Here is a 21938-nt window from a genome sequence, read left to right on the forward strand (position 1 = left end):
TGACCTGCTGGAAAGTAGTGAAGGGGAATGGGACCTGGGGGTCCTGGTGGATAGGAGGATGACCATGAGCCAGCAATGTGCTCTTGTGGCCAAGAAGGCAAATGGCATCTTAGGGTGCATTAGAAAGGGAGTGGTTAGTAGGTCAAGAGAGGTTCTCCTCCCCCTCTACTCAGCCTTGGTGAGGCCGCATCTGGAATATTGCGTCCAGTTCTGGGCCCCTCTGTTCAAGAAGGACAGGGAATTGCTTGAAGGAGTCCAGCGCAGAGCCACAAAGATGATTAAGGGAGTGGAACATCTCCCTTATGAGGAGAGGCTGAGGGAGCTGGGTCTCTTTAGCTTGCAAAAGAGGAGACTGAGGGGTGACCTCATTAATGTTTACAAATATGTGAAGGGTAGGTGTCAGGATGATGGAGCTAGGCTTTTTTCAGTGATATCCAGTGATAGGACAAGGGGCAATGGGTGTAAACTGGAACATAGGAAGTTCCACGTTAACATCAGGAAGAACTTCTTTACTGTAAGAGTGACAGAGCACTGGAACAGGTTGCCCAGGGGGGTTGTGGAGTCTCCTACACTGGAGATATTCAAGGCCCGCCTGGACAAGTTCCTGTGTGATGTACTGTAGGTTACCCTGCTCTTGCAGGGGGGTTGGACTAGATGATCTTTTTAGGTCCCTTCCAACCCTTGGGATTCTGTGATTCTGTGAGTGATTAAGCAAGCTGTCCAAATCTTGTGTTTAACAGCAGATAGGTCACTTGGTGCTACGGAAACATAATTGGAGATGGGTGGTATTTTAAACACTCTCAAACACATCTCAACATTAAGTCAATCATAAAAAGTGTTCAACTCTTTCTTCTTTCTCTGCTTTCTCCTAAGGGACTTATTGCCAGCAACGAGAAGTAGAGGCCATCACTGAAGGGGTTGAGGAAGATGAAGGTTTTTGTTGCTGTGAACCTGGCCACCTTCCTCACATGCTTTCTTTTAATGCTGCCTTTGGGCAGCGTTGGCTGGCTTGGGAAGTACTTGTGACAAAGTATGTTCTGGAGGGTTACAGCATTACAGACAACAGTGCGGCTTCCATGCTTCAAGTCTTTGATCTCCGGAAAATTCTCACCACTTATTATGTGAAGGTATGATTCAGATCAGTACAACCCTTGGGGAGGGTAGGCTGGATTACACCTGGAAACTGCTTAATGTCTTGGACTTCCAGCGCCTTTCATATAAGGATCACAGAATGTGATACCTATTACAGGTGTATGAATACCTTCACTAAAGGAGAGCAGAGTTTGCTGTCCTGATGATTATTTGATACTCTGATGCATGAGCAGGACAATGACTCTGTAGTCTTTCTAGCTGAAGCTGCAGTAGTAACTGGAAAGCTGTTACCCAGACATAACAGCTGTGTTGTAAATAGTTAAGAGAAGTTAAATAGAGTGGCTTTCTCCAGGAAAAAAGTGTTGGTCTTTAAAAACTGTCCAAAACAGTTTGTTCTTTCTTTTTTAAATACAAAAAAATCGCGGTCCTAGAATTGTAAGAGGACTCCAGGCCTCAGATCCCTTCAGATAATCAGTTGACTAATTGAGATATTTTATAAGCTACCCTCTTTAAGAGCTGAAAATTTTTAATTTGAAATATTTCCAAGATACTTATTCACACAGAAGTTGTTTTCCCATTCTTCCTCCCCTCTCCCCAAGCATGGGGATGTTAAAACTGTCTTGTCATTTACTTAGCCTTGGAATTATTTAGAAATTCAATGTCTAAGCCTCTATGTTAACTAGATAAAAAATCCTCTGTATTTGTTTTTCTGCAAAATTACAGTGAGAATCCTGTCCCATCCTTTTCTCCTTTATTTATTCCTTCAGTGGATGCTCAAGAGTCTTTGAATAACATGTCTGCATGCAAACCTGTATTGTTTTCTGTGTAAATTTGCTGCATCTGTGAGCTAAATAAATGCTACTCTGTATCAGGTTTGTTCATCACCAAGAAAATAATGCAAATGAGTTGAAACAGTTGAGATTGCTGGCTCTTATTTTATTGCAATACTGACTCATATTTTTAACTACTGCTGTTTCAGGGAATCATCTATTATGTCACAACATCCCCTAAGCTAGAGGAATGGTTAGCTAATGAGACAATGCAGGAAGGACTGCGGTTGTGCACAGACCGCAATTACGTTGATGTAGACCCAACATTTAACCCCAATATTGATGAGGATTATGACCACCGGCTAGCAGGGATCTCAAGAGAGAGTTTCTGTATGATATATTTGAACTGGATAGAATATTGCTGCTCTCGAAGAGAAAAGGTGAGTATGGATGTGTGAGGAAAGTGCGCTCTGTTGGTTTGACCTGCAGGCTGCTTAATACTGATTTTTGAAAATAAATGAGATTTTTAATTGAATATTAAAGTTTACTGGCTTTGTTCTGCTCTTGAGATGTGAGTTCAAATAAATTCTGTAAGCAGTCTGTGATTTAATCTGTTCATTAATGAATTTTTATTTACCAGCTTGAACCTTAGTCGGGCATTTATCTACCTACAAAAGAGTTTACAAATCAACCCTAACTTACCTGTTGCCAGCTTGTAAGAGCAACTGCTTCTTTCTTAGTGGTCACTGTACAGTTCCTTTGGACCACTGGAATTGTTGGCTTGTGAAAATGATCATCCCATATTTACCCTTTTCCTCTCTCCAAATCCTTCCACCTTTTAAGCAGAAACTTTAGTACATTTGTAGAGGAATGCTGTGACTTCTTACTGTATACAAAAACCTCTGTGTGGTCAAGTCAAATTAGTGTTGCCTTTGAGAATAATGAGATTAAAGGGTCAGGAATATAATTGTAATTTGGAATGTGAGACTTAAGAGTTCAGTTTTACTTTGGAGGTAAAGGATTAATTAGAAGCCTGCTTTAACAGGTGTGAGACTTAGTGTTCTGCAGTCACATGACAAACAATAGCTGAAGAAAATTGCTTCCTTCTAAGTACAGTCTTGTGAAATATTTTGTTAAAGTATTGAAAATCAGGTTTAATCACTTAGATGAATGCTTCTGTTATCTAGGGCATTATATACCCTATACAGTTACTAATGGCTTTGAGCTGAGGCTGAGTTCTCCCTGAGTAAAGCTATAGGCCAGGGAAGTTTCCTGAAAACTCAGAATTATGTACTCCTAACCAATAAGTGAAAATCCACTTTATTGACTAAAAATATTATAGAATCACGGACTGGTTTGGGTTGGAAAGGACCTTAAGATCATCTAGTTCCAATGCCCACTGCCATAGGCAGAGATGCCTGACATTAGACCATGTCACCCGAGTCTCTGACCAACCTGGCTTTGAACACTGCCAGGGATGCAATATTCACAACTTCCTTGGGCAACCCGTTTCCAGTGCCTCACGCTTCTTTTGATGCAGCCCAGGATACGGTTGGCTTTCTGGGCTGGGAGCACACACTGAAACTAGCTCATGTTCATTTTCTCATCAACCAACACCCCCAGGTCCTTCTCCACAGGGCTACTCTGAACCTCTTCTCCTCCCAACCTGTAGCTGTGCCTGGGATTGCCCCAGCCCAGGTGCTGGACCTTGCACTTGGCTTGGTTGAACTTCGTAAGGTTGGCATTGGCCAGCTCTCAAGTGTGTCAAGGTGCCTCTGGATGGCATTCCTTCCCTCCAGCGTATCAACCGAACCACACAGCTTGGCGTCATCAGCAAACTTGCTGCAGGAGAATGTTATTGTCTTAGCCCCATAATTTTGCTATTGGCAGTTTGCATACAAGATACACAGTATCCATGAGGAATGTGTGCAACTCTTAAGCTTAGGATTTGTCTTACTTCAAACATAGTATGTGTGTGTCTGCCTCTGCAAGTATTTTATGGACTTGCAAAACCTTAAAAAAAAAAAAAAAAAAAAAAAACAAAAAAACAAAACCAACCTCCTGTTGAAAGTCCAAGCAAGAGGAACTGGTTTGGTAGTTACATACACAACACTTGAGTTTGTGTACCTTTGCATGTGTTTGGGTCTTTTTACCTGCTGGCAGAACAGCTTTTCTGTGGCCATTCTTTTACTTTTTTTACCTGATTATTCCTTTTTTTTCCCTCTTTTGTTATTACAAGCCACTGGATGCAAGTAAAGACTCGCCCCTGGTGACATTGTGTTATGGACTGTGTGTTCTAGGGCGGAGAGCATTGGGAACAGCTTCACATCACATGTCAAGGTAATAAAATGTTGTAAGCTTCCCTTCCTCAAAATCCTTCTGGCTTCCTAGGTTAGGTATCAAGTACCTCTTTAGAAAAGAAAAAGATGCTAAGTATCATCTTTCCTTAAACTGGGCAGATATGCAACTTGCCTGTGTTACATCAGCCAGTGAAATGTAACCAAAGAACAGCAAATAAAGGAGAACTTGAATATTTTGTTTTAGTGAACAAGATAGGAATTCTGGTGTGGGTAAGAACCAGTTACATAACTGATGGAAACTGGCTGAGTTCTAAAAGTAAGCTCCATATCCTTCAAGTATGTGCCCTGTATGGAAACAGGGTGAAGAAGAGGACAGCTTCTTAACATGAGGAACACACATCTTGATGCAAGTTAGATCAGACCATTGTGTGTAAGTTTCACAGTTCAGCTGGCTCTGTGGCAAGCAGCTGCGTTTTCTACAAATCATCTTCAGCTCAACTCTGTCATCATATGGCAATCTCTTCCTTGCAGATTAACAGCCTCAACTTAATTTAGAAAGCCTATATAAAATGTAGTTGTACATTTAAAGAAATCACGAGGTGATGGTTTAAAAAGAAAACAGAAGCATAAATGGATGTGGAAGCCCTTGGCCAGCTTGGTGCTGACTGTGAAACCTGTTCTGCTTTGCTTTCAGGGAACCTGTTGACTAATTCTTTTAGGTATCAGCCAATTGCCCCCTGAAGGTCTTGCAGATATGCAGCGGCAAGAGTGATCATAACATATTTGATCTCACATTTCTAAGTTAGGGTAGTAAAAGGAATGATTGATGCCTTTCAGTAAGACAGAGTTGTCATGATTTTCATATTATACTAAAGCATGCACAACTGAAGCTACATTGTCTCCTTAACTGATCCATTGTGGTGTTATATTCCCTGAGAAGTATTCCCTTTATAAATATTCATAATAAAGTCAGGCTTTCCTCACAGTGTTCCTCTTTACTTTAGTCTGTGTAAAGAGATTATTGCATGTATGATTTATTTGTTACTTGCTCAGTGCATATAAACAACTATTGTCCAAGCTTTGCTTATACACACATCCTTACTCTTATGTTCTGTTCTCCCTCTCTTATCCTGTAAGTTATACTTATGGAGAAGAATATGTGAATTTTTGTTCAGTTTGGTATTTTTTGCTCTTGTCAGTGATGAACTTGTGGATATGTTTGTATTGCTATTAATATTTGTCATGTTTGCTTGTTTTCCTTTCCCCCACCCTCAACAGTAATCTGGAGTCCTTCTTGTATGGCCTGCATGCCCTATTTAAGGGTGATTTTCGTATATCTTCAATTAGAGATGAATGGATCTTTGCTGACATGGAACTGCTGAGGAAAGTAGTGGTTCCTGGAATACGGATGTCACTTAAGCTACATCAGGTGAGAGATTACACAGGAGGATGTGTGCAGTTCTTTTTATTTCTGTGCAGTTGTTATTTTAAAAGTAAACTGGGAGAGAGCAAAAAGAGGAAGAGTGATACTGAGGAAAAGAGAATGCAGTTTGTGCTCAAGCTTCAAAATTACATCAGATGTTCAGAGAATATGTCAAGCCCTGTTTCATATTCATCTAGAGATTATTCCCTTATGAACAGCATCTCTGATAGTTTGCTGCACTCTTGCCCCTCCCCACATAGATGTAATTGGTTTAAAAGGTTATTGTGCCATTTAAAGCTGCACAGTCCTCTCCTCCAATGGAAGTTGCTTTTCTTGTTCTCTTTTCTTTGAAGTGTTTTAGTAACAGACACTTTGGAATTACTCACTGATGCTATTAGTAAGGTTTAGGTGAGAATGAGAAGGTTGATTTTTCAATAAGCTGAAATTGGGATTGGTTTTTATAGTGAAGTGAGGGTAAAGATGAGTAATCGCAAATTCTGTCCAGGCCATCTGTGAACTAACCTCGGCAAGTATGAGAAAATATGTACTTGAAAGATAGGCCCTCTGTGAGGGGACAAAAGCATTGACATTCTAGAAGAACAGGTTGCTTGAAAATCAAAGTAAATAGGTAAATCATAGTTGCACTTAAAAAAGCTTCTTTCTTAGCCTTCATTGCAGAGTCTCAAAGTGCCCCCTCCCCCCCCCCCAAGAACTGGTATTGGTTGAATCAACTCCATGTAACAAGCTCGCCAAAGTTAGCAGAATGCTTATGTTAGGATTACATGTAGAAAAGTAGAATAATTACAAAATCAACGTTGAAAACAGCTAGAGTACCATTTCAACAATTCTGAAGTGTTCTCAGTATATTAGGTTACTGTGCAGAATGGGCTTGAATTAAGTCAAAATGAAAAGTGAGGAAATTACAATTATCTGAACATTATTGTATTAATCTATAAAGGGTGATTTTTATCCACTTGCAATGCAATTGTATATCAAGAACCAGCCAGTGTTGGAAACTTAACCACTATCTTTCTTTAACCAAGTAGTAATGTGACCTAATACTGAATTGAACTTGCAGATTTTGTTTCCATTTGACTGGTGGTAATGTAAATTGCGTGATAGTATCTGCTGAAATCATCTGTCATCAAGTATTAATATGAACTTTTAATAGAAAAAGCAGATAAAACTTCTTTCGGTTGCTCTTTTCATGTAATACAGGCTTGGTAGTCAGTGCTTTACTTAAGTGTTATACTTGGAAACTTGCGAAGAAGGAAAGAAGCTAAAATGCTTCTGTAGGCAATAGGTAGAAATCTAGTGTAAAATTCAACTAAGAATTCACTTGAATTAGTAATAGGCAGATCCTACTTTTTTTTTTCTTGAGTTAAAAAAGGAAGCAAACACAAGCAAAAAGAATGAATCTATTTGGAAAAAAGCTCATCTTTAACCATGTCCTCTAGTATAGGTATCTGATTAATTTTTTGTCTAGCTTCACTGAGCTTCCTAAGAGTTTGAGGTGTGAAATGTTTGATTTTGTTTTTTTTTTTTTGGGGGGGGTGTTTTGTTTTATATGTAGTTACACCTGAAATATTAATCAAATCTTACTGTATGTGCATTCTTGGAAACAGGATCACTTCACTTCTCCAGATGAATATGATGATCCTTCTGTCCTATATGAAGCCATAACAACCCATGAAGAAAATCTAGTTATAGCACATGAAGGCGATCCTGCTTGGCGGAGTGCTGTTCTTTCCAATTCTCCCTCCCTCCTTGCTCTGCGTCATGTGATGGATGATGGCACCAATGAATACAAGATCATTATGCTGAACAAGCGGTATCTCAGTTTCAGGGTCATCAAGGTAAGTCTTGTGCATGCTTCACAACGTGATGGTATGTTGTGTATTTTTAATAACTATACCAAACTGCTACTTCAACTCAAAACACTGCTTTTTTACTACCAGTCTGTCATTGCTGAGACTGCTTCTTCTCATACAGTGGAAGTATTTAATCAGAAAATGAGTTTCTGACTTAAAATACCTATTTCTCATCCCATTCTTAGATTTGCTTTCTTCTTGCTGTTGCAGCCTGTGTCCAGAAGTTCAGCTTTATGAAGAATGAATATAAATGCTTGCAGTTCTGCACTGCAGTATTCCATAAATTCATGGAGACCTAGGTATAGCAAAGCAGTCATCACACACACTCATTGTTTCCCTTTCTGACACAGCCTTTCTACGTGGCTTTTGCAGGTGAATAAGGAGTGTGTGCGTGGCCTGTGGGCAGGACAACAGCAGGAACTTGTCTTCCTGCGTAATCGTAATCCAGAAAGAGGAAGTATCCAAAATGCAAAACAAGCTCTGAGGAACATGATCAACTCCTCCTGTGACCAGCCAATTGGTTACCCAATCTACGTCTCACCTTTGACTACTTCCTATTCAGATAGTCATGAACAGCTGAAGGAGATTCTCGGGGGAGCTATCAGTTTAGGAAACATCAGAAACTTCATAGTGTCTACATGGCACAGGTGAGCTGAGGAAATGAATTCTCATTTACTATGTGTTCATGCTCTCATATTCCATTAACTAGTCTCAGTAACTACTACTATTAACTATGCCTAACACAGCTTAATTTTGTAATATTCAGTCACATAAAAATAAGCCTTGATTTTTATTTTGAGCATATTCGTAGCATATGGCAACTGCTTTGGTTCAGGATTAACTTCAAGGCATGGAAGTAATGCACCACAAATTATGTAAATGAGAGCTTGGAAAAAAAACAGGACAGAATGTACAGATGCAAGAGCTACAGCTCCAGTTCTAATATAAGGTCTGATAATGAGAGACAATACAACCTCTGTAGTTCTGGGTTTTGTTTTTTCAGTACCATCACTTTTGCAGTTTATAATACCATTTTTACAGTATCAGGACTGTTTGGTAGGGTTCCTGTCTGGCAAATATTTAGCGTGCAAATGCAGTATTAATGCTGTTAGGCTATATTTATCCATAGTAATACAAGTGTTGGCTGCTTAGAATTTCATGAGTGCTTATAAATGCCCAGTGTGTCAGAGCCAGAACAAGTAACTGGAGTGATAATATTGTCTTCCCTCTACATGCTCCCCCTGGTAACCCAGTACAAACTCTTCCTGTGCTGTATCTTACAGGCCATGAGAACTTGTACTGCAGGTCTGGCCACTTATGACTGTGGCTCCAAAAGCAACAGTGGCAGCTGTGTGTGGCATTCAGAAATGTGTGCCGGTTCTTACCGGTTCTTGCAGGTCCTGTAGCTGTTCTGATGTTTGTATTTACACTTGGAGATATATAGTGCATCAAACAGAAGGTGCTGCTTCACCCCAGAATACGCCACACTTACTACTGTCTGTGGTGTTTGTCTTCTTTAGCCATCTGCTTGTCTGACACATGGATAGAGTAACAGGTGAAAGGATGACACAGAACAGTGTATGGAGTCAGGCTGTGTATGCTTTGGGATTCTGAATCTCGGGGCAAATACATTCATAAAGGAGTGCTCAGTTGTTTGAATGCAACAGTAAGAAAAGAGTAATAAAAAGTATGAATTGGAAGAAAGGAGGAATGTGCTGTGGTTTTTTGGTGTCCATCTGAAGTTCATTAATGGAAATGATGCAGTGAAAAGCCTGTATGATTATATCCACTAGAAAACATTGTCTGATTTGCTGTCTGAATGTTCAGAATTCACATGAGAATTTGTGATTCAAATGATGGCAATATGTGCTTCAACAGCTATATGTTACTGAAGGTAACAAGAAACCAAATACATACAAAAGAAAAAATAAACAAGAAACCGAACAAAAAAACACAAACAAGAAAACCCTAACATTTCAGGTCATCTGAATAGACAAAGCTTCTGCAGTCTAACAATACACGACTGTTAAAGAGCATGAATTTTACTAAACTATGACAAAATAACCAAGGTGTTCTGCCAGCGTTTTATATTTAGGATTTTATCTCTATTGTATTTCAGAAGTGGCTTGATTTTTCAAAAACTAATTTATATGAGCATTTGGCTTACGATAAATTACTGTTACATGAATAGTTGTCATGAAGAAAATTGCAGGCTCTTAGAAAGCAGCATTTATATTTGTGAAGCATGTTCTGAGACAATAAAGTCAAGTTTTATGTGATTTTGGGGAATGCTGTGGATTGTGCTGGGTAAAGCCTTTTGCCTGTCGTCATAAGGCATTTCTTAGAATCGTAACGGTTAAGAGGCCTGACTTAACATGTCAATTGCCTTATGTTTTCAGGCTAAGGAAAGGCTGTGGAGCTGGCTGCAATAGTGGTGGAAATATTGAGGATTCAGATGCTGGAGGTGGAGCTTCTTGCACAAGTAACAATGCAACTATCAATGAGTCTCAGAGCAGCATGTCACAAGGAGGAGGGAATGCAACTGCAGGGCAGGGACCTGGAGCAGTACAGCACCCTCCTGTTGCAGCTCATCCGACAACTCTTCCTGCAGCTCATCCACCAACTCATCCCTCCACTTTGGGTAAAGTTGCTTTGTTTTATTTTAATGATTTTGTACAAGTACAGTATTATAGGCAGAACTGGCCTTTCAGGTCTTTGGATCAGGCCTAAGTTACAAGATAAAGCAAGCAAAAGTGATTTGATGTAGTGTTAATATCTGCTGGATTCATCTCAAACTACAGTACTGCTTTCGGCATTGCAAGGTTCCCAAACAGATAGAGCAGTAGGGGTATAGTTGTGCTGGCAAAATAGATTAAATAACTTTTATAACCTGTTTCTACAGATAGATATTTTTTTTTTTTCTTCTGTAAATGCTAAACTTTGTATTTTTAAGTGTTGTTATAGTTCTTAATTATACAGTAGAATGGATTTTCTGTTTCCATAGTATTTTAGCTGAATCCTATCCAAGAGTCTGTAGCGATCTGTAGCTAGGGAGGTGATAAACAGTAAAGCTGAGAAAAGGCTTTCCGATCTCTACCTTCACTCAGAAAGTGTATGAAAGTGTATCTAGTTGAATGAACTTTTTTTACACAAATAATTAGTCTGTCAACTGTGGAAGGGTATCCACAAGCACTTGGTATTGGAAAAACAATAGCACCAGTTCTCATAAACAGCAGCTCCTGTTTTTCAAGTGTATTAAATGTTTATGAACTTGTTTAAACACAGCTTTTGCTCTAACAAATTTTCTGACTCCATCTTTGAACATCTAGTGAAGCATACTAAGAAATAATGTTTACAGGTTTTGAAACAGACATTTACATGCCTTAATGCCTTAAGTATGGGAAACTTAAGTGTAATATTAAGAAACAAACGGTGCAGGAAGAGCAAGACTAAAGTGTTTTTCAGGCTACTTGTCTTAAAAGGATTGGGAATTGAGCAGAATATGAAATTCCAAAATAAGATTAGTGGAATGTGTTCAAATGCTTTGCTATATGAAATGCAACAGAGATATTCTGCAGTACAGCTGTTTCAGATGTTGTTGATTAGACCCAGAAGTTTTGTCCGTAAGTGCTAAGACATTTGTCAGCAATCTAATGTGTATGGGAGTCTTTATCAAACTCTCCTGATTCTGTATCTTTTACTTTTAGGCACCAGTCACAGCTCTCACTCTGTGCAGTCGAGCCTTGTCAGACATTCCCCTGCCCGTGCCTCAGTAGCTAGCCATTCATCTTATTGCTACGGCAGTCGTCATTCATCTCTTCGCACATCTACAACGGGCTTTGTGCCTTGTCGGCGCTCTTCCACCAGTCAGATATCCCTTCGTAACCTTCCATCATCCATCCAGTCCCGCCTGTCTATGGTGAACCAAATGGAACCTACTGGCCAGACTGGGGTCAGCGTGCAGCATGGACTGCCCTCTTCTAGCAGCTCCAGCCAAAGCATCCCAGCCTGTAAACAGCATGCCCTTGTGGGCTTTCTAGGGACAGAAGGAGGGAGTAATGCAACTGAAACTCAGTCAGGTGGCAATGCAAGCCCTGCAAATCAAATGCAAGCCAAAAAGGATGATGTTATTTACAGAATCCAGGTGAATAGTCAAGAAGAACAAGTTAACCTATGCTTCCATGTGCTTTTGTTAGTGTTACCTTGGATGTTGTTGAAATCACTACTTTCTGAATACACACAGTCTGGAATACCTCAGTATACAACTATTGTGCAGTTGGAAAGCTAATGTGAGGAAAAGGATATCTGGACAACCAACCTTCTCGCATGCTTAGACATCTGTGTTTACTTGTATGTTTTGCTGTAGTGCAGCTTTGAGAATGTCAACTGAGCTCAGTTCCGCTTCATACTTAGTTTGCCTTTATTATTACAACACATAAAACTGAACAGCTTCATTTGCAAAGTAGAAAGCAGGTAGCTTTTTTAATGTAAACCAGATAGATTTTCACAAAAGTGTAAAAATTTTTCACTTTCATACATATTTATTCATTTACATGTGTATTTATTCTTTGGTTATTGCCTCAAGTCTGGGTTTACTGAGCAGCAAGCAATACACCATCGACTAAGTTAATCATGGCAGCCTTACTCATTTTGTGAAAATCCAGAAATTTGTATTCTTGCTCTTCTAGCTTTTTATTAGCCCCACGTGTATGCCTTTGGCAGTGTATTAGTGGGAAACATCAAGAAGTAGATTTAACAGGGTAAATTATAACAAACACAATTTCATTGCTAGTATCACATCATTGTAGAGTAATCCTTATTAAACTGCATCATAGTGCGTGAAGTTAATGAATTAATTTTGCAAGTCTGTACTTAGTAGCTTTTGTTTGCAGGCAGGAGCCCTTCTATCAAACTGCCTAATTCGTCTGTGGGAGGAGGATACAGGCAAAGTTGTCATGTACCCTTGGATAGTGGGCACTGTGGTTCTCTCTGTCCTTAAATAGGAAGTTTTCAGGAGTTTTTTCCTGCTGCCCCTGTGCCAGTTTACTTAAAAACAGAGGGTGGTTCTCAGCTAACAGTGCTGGTAGATAGATAGGTCTTCAGCCCAACAGCAAATTCTCCAAGATGGTGTTTCTTAATGTGTTCTGTATGAAGTGATGAGGCAGTTTTAACAGTTCATCATCACTTAACTCTTCCCTGCTACTGGACCATGTGCTGCCTGTGCTTATGTTGTGGTATCTTATATGCTGCCATGAGCCAGTGTAACTGAAAGAAGGGGTGGGAAGGGGAACCAGAGCTGCTGCTTCAGACAGCAGCAGTGACTTGATGATATTGTCAGCTCTGTGTGTGAAACCACAGCCTAATTTCCAAATGCAGTGTTGCTCAGGCTTTTTCCTAGCCTGGAGCTTGAGTTTCCACCATTGAAATTGGTCAGAAATCAATATCTGTGGGTTAAGGTCAGTTCTCTGGAAGTATGCAAAAGCTACAGTTTATCTGTTTCTCTTAAATTTTGGCTGAACTAACAGTCAAAACTCAATTCCTACTTATAGTTAATGGATCCCAGTCAAGTACTGGAAGGGATCAACGTGTCAAAAAGGAAAGAGCTGCAGTGGCCAGATGAGGTGATACGGCTAAAAGCTGGAAGAAACAGCTGGAAAGACTGGAGTCCTCAGGAAGGCATGGAAGGCCATGTAAGTTTTACTCAGATGCTGGCAAGCTAATTTTAAGAATGGCAGTGTCTTGATGCTATGGCAGTCTGCCTAGATGTTAAGACGAAAGATAAATGTAGTAGTTAAGTTGGACCAGCAACTGTCCTCCAAGTCACTGTTGCTGGAAGAGCAGGTCCAGAATCCTAGTTTGAAGCAGAAGGATATTACTGCAGCTGTATCCAAAAGACACAGGGTGATGATTCAAGCATTGTCAACTACCTCTGCTTCCTTGCCTTCTTCCAGCTCTTGTCATGAACTCTCAGGCATTGCAGTCATTCATCCAACCTTCATTTTCCTTTCCTTAAACTGTTTATCCTTGAGTAAATACAGAAGGTCAGCTTACCAAAGAGTCCTTAACTGAATGCTTAACAGTATTTGTTTGTAAATTATCCTGATGAAGATAGTCAAGATTGTCTTTAGATGCCTCTTAATTATAAGTACATGCTAAGTGTTTACTTCCTCTTAAAAAAGAAATCTGCTGTGGCTAAAACTTGCAAACACCTATGACTTGAACCTCTGTCTCTCTTTTTTGTAGGGTTTTATAAAAAGTCATTGCATTAGTTAGAAAACTTATCTCTTGATTTAAGCCCTTTTTAGGAGTAAAAAACCCAGCTCTGTCTTTGAACCTTTTTGGTTTTTACTGAAGCATATGGGTTTTTTAGATCTTTGTGTCAATAAAGATGCTCTAGTCGGTATTCTTCCAGTGACAAATAGTAAAAGGAAAGAGTCACTGACATTGTGTCTGCATTGGTTAGTCAATAAAACTGTTTTTATTTGGAACACGTTAGTTCTGACAGTTCATAAGAATTTGCTTTGAGTGGTTACCTCAATTGGAGGCATTATTTATAAATTTAATTCAGGGGCTGGATTTTGTTGTCTGAAGGTCTGCATCACTGTGGATGTATGTGCAAGCTTCAGGTAAGAAATGAGAATATGCTGATAACACAGCATATGTCAAATTACCTTGTTATGTATGTGAAGGAAAGGCCCTGGAAATAAATCCCTTCCACAAATAACTGTACCATAGTTGACCATCCACTCTCAAGATAGTAGAGTTATCTTGTATGTCTTCCCTTTCTGATCCTACAGCTGTATTCTTGCCTGCTGTGATGCTGCTCATCAAGCAGTTTACAAGCCCAAAGCCTTATGTCAGTGCTCTAGGAGCAGAAAGCTGTTGTAAACAGTGTTCAGTTTAGATGTTACAGCTTTGGAATTTCCTTGTTAGCTATTGCAGATCAAGCATGCTGTCAAGATGGTGAATGTGAAGGGTTGTATCAAAACACGTCCTGTTACCTGGTATCACTGGACAATTTTTTTCTTTTCATGAGCTTGTGTATTTTGCAGTTGCAGCATGCAGGCATGTAGTGATTGATGTTACAGAGAGAATTAAAACAAGGATTTGAAGGGCAGAGTAAGCTGCTGTTCTAATGCTTCTCATCTATTTTTGGTGCAGGATACTGGCAGGGTTTTTTAGAAGCTCATTTTTGACCTAAGGTGAAAGGGGGAAAGCACCAGATTATCCTGTGTGTGATTAGAGGGACAGGATTTAACTTGACATAGTTTCCACTGCCTGCTTCAGCTGCCTGTGTTTAAACATACTAGTATCATAAGCTCTCAGGAGAGTCTTCCCTTTCTGATCCTGCAGCTGCAGTCCTTCCTGCAAACAGGCAGAAATTATTCTTACCTGCTACAGTACTGCTCATCAGGCAATTTACCAGCTAAAGCCTGGTGTCAGTACTCTTGGTATGAAGTCCAGCTCTTTAAAACTTTCCTACTACATAGAAAAAGCTTTTTTCCTAGTTTTGCTTTTTATTTTGCTAAGTATGCAGTAGATGTATTACACAAAGACATTATAGAGTTTCTTCAAGGAAATGAAATTTAGCAGTCCTCTTTCTATTGTATGTACTTTTTCCAGGACTTTGAGATTAAAGTATACTCTGCATTATCTTTCTATGATACCTGCACTAGCATGCAGAAGAGCACTTTCCCCCCCTCAAGAGATTCTTACCACCTCTTTGCTGTCTAGTGACATCATTTTGCATGTTATCACTCATGGGGCATCAAATAAATGCCAGTCATAATAGGAGAGATGGTAAAACCAAGTGTGAGTGGGTGGCTGCAGTGAGTTATAATCTATGTACAACTCTTGCATAAGCACAATTTTTAAGGAGTTGTGATACTGATGCTTTTGGAGTTTGCCCTTAGCTATCACAAAGGCACCAGCTTGAAGCTTGAACAACAAGGATGTAGTACTTGGACTTTATTGGGAAATTCTGTATATATCTGGGAATAGAATATTCCTGACCTCTCTCCGTACAGCAGCATAAAAAGTTTACTTTGAAGTAAGTCAGACTTGAACACACTGCTTGAATATCATGCTGTTGCATCAGACAAAGGGGAAGTGAAGATGCCCTGCTTCCCTAGGTGAAATGCTCTTACTGTGAATGCAGTCTATATCTCCTGCAGTGGAGAAAGCTGAATCTCCTTCGCTCAGCATTAGAGAAATTGGCAGCTGTCAGTTGGGTATAGTGAGGATTAAGGGGGTCTTTTGAATTTGATCTTGGAAGATGTAGGTTAATTGTGGGGTTCTGTCCTTTCTTCCTCACCTGAATCTTTAGAAATCCTGCAAAGTGTCCTGTCCTGGATTACATTTTACTTATTTTTTTTACCTTACCTTGTCTTGACTTTAGCAAATTTGAGAATTTTATTTCTGTGGTGCTGGCAATATTTAAAACCATGTTACTGGAGCATCCTTGTGGTTCCTTTGAGGCACCCAAAAATTTAAGTTTCATTTTTATGGAGGCAGCTGATCAGACACATTCAAGGGCCTGTATGGAAAAAGGGGCGTTCTGATGGTCAGTATCAGGCAAAATCGTTGGTAGCAGCAGATCAAAGAACATGAATTCTGTATAACCAAGAGAGTATGGGACAGTAGTTTGTAGCACTGTTTCTGAAACCTTTCCTCTCTGCAGTATTTTTTCATTTTAAATTATCTTTGAATAATTTCATTTGAAAGATCAACCTTGAATTCAGAGCGAACAAAATTAGGGCAAGGGATTTGACTTAGAGGAGAGAGTAGTTTATACCCCAACTCTTGATAAACTACAGTTCTGTGCTTTTGCTGTACAATACTGAGGTATTTTAAAACTATTACAGCTTTGGGATATAAAATATCCCAAATCAGTACATGTACACTTTTTAACAGTTTTTACTCACTTTGCATGAACTGTTTCGTTCTGATTTGGGTCAGCTGATGAAATTCAAATCAAAGGCTGGCTTTTCTCAGGTAAGCTGCAGCTCTTCAGCAAGGCTTAAGTGGGTAAGCTTGCCTGTGGTTATGCTGTCCCTGAAAAGTGAGCAACTAAGTCAATATAGCACTTACATTATTGCTCCTTTTGCCCTGTAAGCATCTTGAATTATCAGCCATGACTTTGATATGGCAGTTTTCCCCATGGAACTTCACATTTTATTACACTTCTTTTTTGTTTCCCCCCAGGTGATTCACCGCTGGGTGCCTTGCAGCAGAGATCCAAGTAGTCGGTCCCATATAGATAAAACCATCCTGCTGGTTCAAATTGAAGATAAATATGTTGCTGTTGTTGAAACTGGAGTCCTTGAACTTGGGGCTGAAGTGTAAATCTCTTTGAGACTGAAACTTCCCCTTCTCCGACAGTTCAGAAGAGAGAAGGGTCCAGAAGAAGCATCTCCCAGGACATGAAACTTCGGTCCAGTTGTAGGAAAGGACTTGAAACACAGATTTGTTTAAGTTCCTTTCCCCAAATAAACAAGTGTAAGAAATTTTTTTAAGTTGTTAGCTGCTGAAGAAACATTTGCATGAAGGATAGATTTGTTGAGACATATCTTTTTGTTTATAAATTTTGTTTATGCATTGCGTAATGCTTTAAATCAACAAACTTTTCAGTTCTAAGATCAGAGCACCTCATATTTTTCTAATTGTTTTGCCAAAAATTGCCATGTCTTGTCACAAGAGTGTGTGGAGTTCATCCACCTTATTTTAAAGAAATTGACTACAAACCTTCAGTTTGGTGAAACAGTGTAAGGGTTTCAGGTGTGGCAAGAAGAGACTGAACAGATGTATAGATTCTTATTCCTTATGAGCTAAACATTAATGAGAACTGCACTAATTTTTTTACAGCAATGCACTAAAAACAACCCTGAGATTGCTGAGAACATTTATTTATATATATAAATATAAGTATATAAAAGACCGTTATTTAAATTGCCTTTGGGATTAATCCCCTCCCTCTCCATATACATGTTGATGGTAAGGGCTGTGCCATGGGTTTGGTTCTATGTTCTGTATTTCGTACAAGTGCATTTGCTGCATCCTTTTCACAATAAATGGTAAAATAACATATATAGAAAAGCACCTGAGTATCCCTGTACTACATCAGACTATTGTGGTGGCAGTGGTACCTCAAATCTGTACAACACATCTAGCTTTAAAGTGAATCCTAAAATACTACCTTTCATTTGTTCCCTCCTCACTGGCCCTGGCTACTTTGCTTCTTTACACCTGGAGCTGATTATGTTGTTTTGTTGGCTCTTCTCTGGCAGAGACGGTTGTTTCAGTTTTGTAGGGGGAGGTACAGGTCTGTGATTACTTCATGGATGTTTGAAGGTTTTTTTTTTATTCTATCCGATTTAGAAAGGAAAACCGGCAACAACAAAATCCCCAAGAACAACAACAACAAAAAATTACTTCAGCTTTTAAAGAGCTTTCATAGAAGGCACAGCCCTAAACTTGTATCACTTTTACCACCTTGCCTTTTCTTTCCCTTTAGTCTTCATTCTTTTCTATGACTTGAATTTTATTTTCTGTGATGATATATTCTATGTAAGTGTAATTTGAGTATTTATAACTGTGAAGTTGAATTACTCATGTGTTACATATCCTAGGTTTTATTGTATTTTTTTAAAGTGTGTATTCAGGGAAACAAGTAACTCAGAACTATCATGGGAGTGTGAGAGGGAAACTGGTTTGTTCTTGACTTGCAGTTCCTATGACTCACTTTTCTTAATCCGTAAAAAAAAAAAATCTACCTGTTGTGATTGTTTCCTGTTTCTGACCTGTCATTACTTAGGACTCTGTGGGGAAACTGCACACAGTCCTAGCTTTTGGGAGCAGCCATCTTTTTCCCAGTCACCTCTACTTCTTATATATAACATAACCAGAAAAGACTTCTGATTCAGCACAGAGATTATTGCAATTATTTCTCTGACATCAGAGGAACATTGTCTGTTATGTACCTAATGTAAGAGTGAAATTATATGGGCTGAGAAAAAAACAAAGAAAGAAACAGCTACCTAAGAAACATACGTATTCTGACTCAAGTCGCTGTATGCCATCTAGCCATGAAAGGGCAAATCTGTGAGCCTGGTAGCTAGTCAATTCTGGATACTGTTCCTAGTGAATTATACTGGGACTTTGCTTACATCATATGCTATGCAAACATGTACTCAAAGTACTGTGCATCTTATGGTTGCATATTACTATTTGGTTTATGCATATTCAGTCCAGTTCAGTCTTGGTGTAAATGCACAGTTCTAGGTCTGCCACCTTTGAAATAATTCTGCTGTTCCACATAATTCATCATATCTGCACATTATAGTGTAGCTAAATTCATCTCCTGCGTATCTGAAAACAGTACAGTAGATAAACCTTCTTTAGCAGTCTGGTAATGTTGCTATCAGGAATTAAGAAAATGTGTACATTTTGAATTGAAGGTTTTAGTTGAGGCTTTATTCTGTGTTTTTCCCTTCAGGTAATTACAGGGTTTTCTGTACCACTAGAAATACTGCTTCATTTTAGAAAGAGGAGTTTGAGAATAGGCCCCATTTGATATTAGTTGCACAAGGCTGGGTTTCTTTCCTGTACTGAAGCCTTGAGGTAAGCAGATGACTGGAAGTCAAAATGCATTGGTGTTTTTTGTTTGTTTGTGGGTTTTGGGGGGTTATGGGAGCTTTTTATTTGTTTGGATTTTTTTATTTATAAAAACCAAACTTGACTGAAGCAATTTTTTGGATGTTAACCCTGGCTTTGAACAGTCTTTCAGTCCTTTCAGGACAAGATAATGACAATGTCCATCGCTGGTAGTAGATAGGGATTAATGGCTCGTTACCATAAAAATCTGTAGAGAATGCTTAACTGCCTGGAATTAGATCAGCAAACAGCTGATTGGGGGAAAAAGGTGGGGTTTTTTTAAGGGCCAAAGAGAATTAATGGATCTTTCTACTTTTTTTTTTTTCCAATGTTAAGGCTTTTGGTGTGTTGCCTTCAGGAGGTAGATTCCAGTGTGGCCAGTTAACAGGTTAATACCTTCTTTCACATACTTGGAAAGTGTCTGCTATGAAGTCTTTGCATAGTGCTCATGCTAATTCCAGATCTGCTCAACAGAAGCCACCTAGTTGAAAGTTCACTTTTCTGTAAGGCTTTGGAAATTTTATTAAAGTTTTCCTTCTTTCTGAACTCTTAAAGTTCAGCAATCACCATTACATGTTGGTTTGTGCAAAGCTTGTGTCATTGGTTTCTATGTGCAAGTGACAAACCATGTTTGTTTACTTTTAACTCCCCACAGGACAGATCTGTCTGTGGAAACCTCTTTTCTAGGTAGGGGTGATTTCATCTTCTGTTTTCTTTTCTTTGGCCTTTGTCTTAATGCATGGTGTTTTTCTCCTGTTGTGAGTATGGAAAAGATGGGTATTTTCAGATCAGTCCTGTTAGTCAGATTAAGCTCAGAATAGATCAGATTTTTTTTGGGGGGGGAGCGGGGGTGGTTTTTAGATCTTTCTAAGCTTTCATGAAAACCCATTCTGGATGAGTGCTTTATCTTTGTCCACTTGCGTTGTGTGATATTCTTTTGCCATAAGAACATTCCAGTTAAGCCCCATTGTTTTAGCTTCCAGGTAGTTTCCATCTCTGAATTCTTCAACGGTGATATCTGTGTTACATACCTGCTCCCTAAAACCAATATTAAATTGCAGAAAAATGCTGGAAAGCCCCCACTAATCAGATTATGTTCTTTGGTGAAAATGGCTGCTACTTAATTTTTTAAATCCTTTCCCTATTTCACCTCCCTGTGAAATATTTTAAAATGTTCTGATTAAAACAAAACCCTGGAATGTTTATGACACCACTGACACCTAGATTTCTGTGCCACTTGCACCGTTATACTTGTGATGAATTTAGGGGTGTGTTCTCATGATTCAGCATTTGCAAACTGATTTTGGAGTTGGGGGGGAGAGTAAGGGAGGAGTAAGTAGGTTGAATGTTCCTATAGCCACTTTGGGGCACTTGGCATGTTTGCATGGTAATCTTAATTTTCAGGTCAGCTGTGTAGTTCATCACCAGGGATTCCTTACCCCCATATTCAGAACTGTCTTTGGAATTGAAGAACTCTTTGAGAAGCCTAGATAATGGGTGAGGTGAAAGATGAAGACTTGGGGCACAGGTCCCTGCCCATGGCTATTTGGCAAGTGGCCATAAAGCTTTGTCTGGACTTGGGTGAGCAGGAGCAAGAGATGCCTTGCAGTTGGATTCAACATGAAATTGTTTCTCTGATAATGCACACACCAACACAGACCTAGGAGTGTAAGATACAAAGACACTGCTTTAAAGATATTCAATTGCAGAACTCTGCATTCACAGAATGGAGCAGGATCGATTGCTTTTCTTACCATTAACAATGTTACTCAAATGTTATTCAACTCATTGGATTTGGGGTTATACCACCACAGGTTTTATGTACTTAATTTTATTAAGGATTTTTATACCTATTATATAGGCATCTATTCTTTTCTTGTCTGGCTTGCTATTTGATAATCTCTTGCAGTACATTCAGTGGCACTGGACTTGTTCAGAAATTCTACTGGTAAAATTACTGGTGCCTTAGTAAAAAAGTGGGTACATAACACCTTGGTGGAAAGTAAAGCATGTGGCTTGTTTCACCCCAGCATGATATGCATATTTCAAAACAGGTGATTAAGATGGCTGCCCCAAAAGATTTTTGGGAGTATAAATACATCACTCAGTCACAAACATCTGAATATGAGCAAATTTTATGACTTCTGCTATGTACAGTTTGAATAGATAATCCCAGTACACCTAGTCCACAGCTCTGAGAGATGGCAATCAGGTAGCTGGGCTTCTGAGTGTGTTACACAGATGTCCCCAGGAGTCCAATGTTGAGCTGCTGGTTAGGAAAGGGAGAGGGAAGTACAGTGTGAGAGGATGGGTTTGGTTTTTAATGGACAATGGAAATATGTATCGCCTCTGCCAGCAAACAGATACCTTGCCAGGGATAGGGATATACATACCTGCGTGTCTGTGAGCGTGTATGTGTCTGCGTGTGTTACTGGAAATGGCCTGTAAATAGTGTAGCTGTTTAAAATGGAAAAGGCAGAGAGTTTTTTGCAACATGTTGCAGCAAAAGGACAGTATTGACAGTGGAGAAACACTGAGAAATAAAAAAAACTTTTTTCACTTGTTGTCATTTATTGCACTACTCTGTTCTCTTGAGTCATTCGCCCTATTTTTAAATCACTCTTTAATGAAGGATTCTCTTACTTTAAAATTACTTCTCTTACCTTTCTATAGAAAGGAAAACCTCAGCTATTCCTATTTTACTGCCAGCATCATACCTGTTTTCATGCATCTCTTCTACACTTAAATGTTTTCCCCTTGTCTTTGTTGAAGCATTTTCAGTATTTATCATAATTTCCCTTCTCTTGGATTTTTTTTTTTCAAAGCCCAG

At 39.2% G+C, this 21938-nt stretch overlaps 1 protein-coding gene across 7 annotated transcripts in view; it reads left to right on the forward strand.

Annotated features, from left to right (window-relative positions):
• PCNX1 (pecanex 1) overlaps window positions 1–21667 on the forward strand; it is a 91181-nt gene extending 69514 nt beyond the window's left edge. For all 7 annotated transcript variants that reach the window (XM_065685931.1, XM_065685932.1, XM_065685934.1 and 4 more), the window contains 10 exons: window positions 874–1127; window positions 2072–2302; window positions 4102–4202; window positions 5441–5591; window positions 7211–7441; window positions 7829–8103; window positions 9856–10097; window positions 11164–11600; window positions 13006–13146; window positions 16661–21667. In XM_065685931.1, the coding sequence (XP_065542003.1) occupies window positions 874–1127; window positions 2072–2302; window positions 4102–4202; window positions 5441–5591; window positions 7211–7441; window positions 7829–8103; window positions 9856–10097; window positions 11164–11600; window positions 13006–13146; window positions 16661–16801 (2204 nt within the window). In that variant the 3' untranslated portion in view covers window positions 16802–21667. The remainder of the gene's footprint in view (window positions 1–873; window positions 1128–2071; window positions 2303–4101; window positions 4203–5440; window positions 5592–7210; window positions 7442–7828; window positions 8104–9855; window positions 10098–11163; window positions 11601–13005; window positions 13147–16660) is intronic.
• Window positions 21668–21938: the final 271 nt, after the last annotated feature.

This window comes from Lathamus discolor, chromosome 6 (genome assembly GCF_037157495.1).
Source record: "Lathamus discolor isolate bLatDis1 chromosome 6, bLatDis1.hap1, whole genome shotgun sequence".
NCBI lineage: Eukaryota > Metazoa > Chordata > Aves > Psittaciformes > Psittacidae > Lathamus > Lathamus discolor.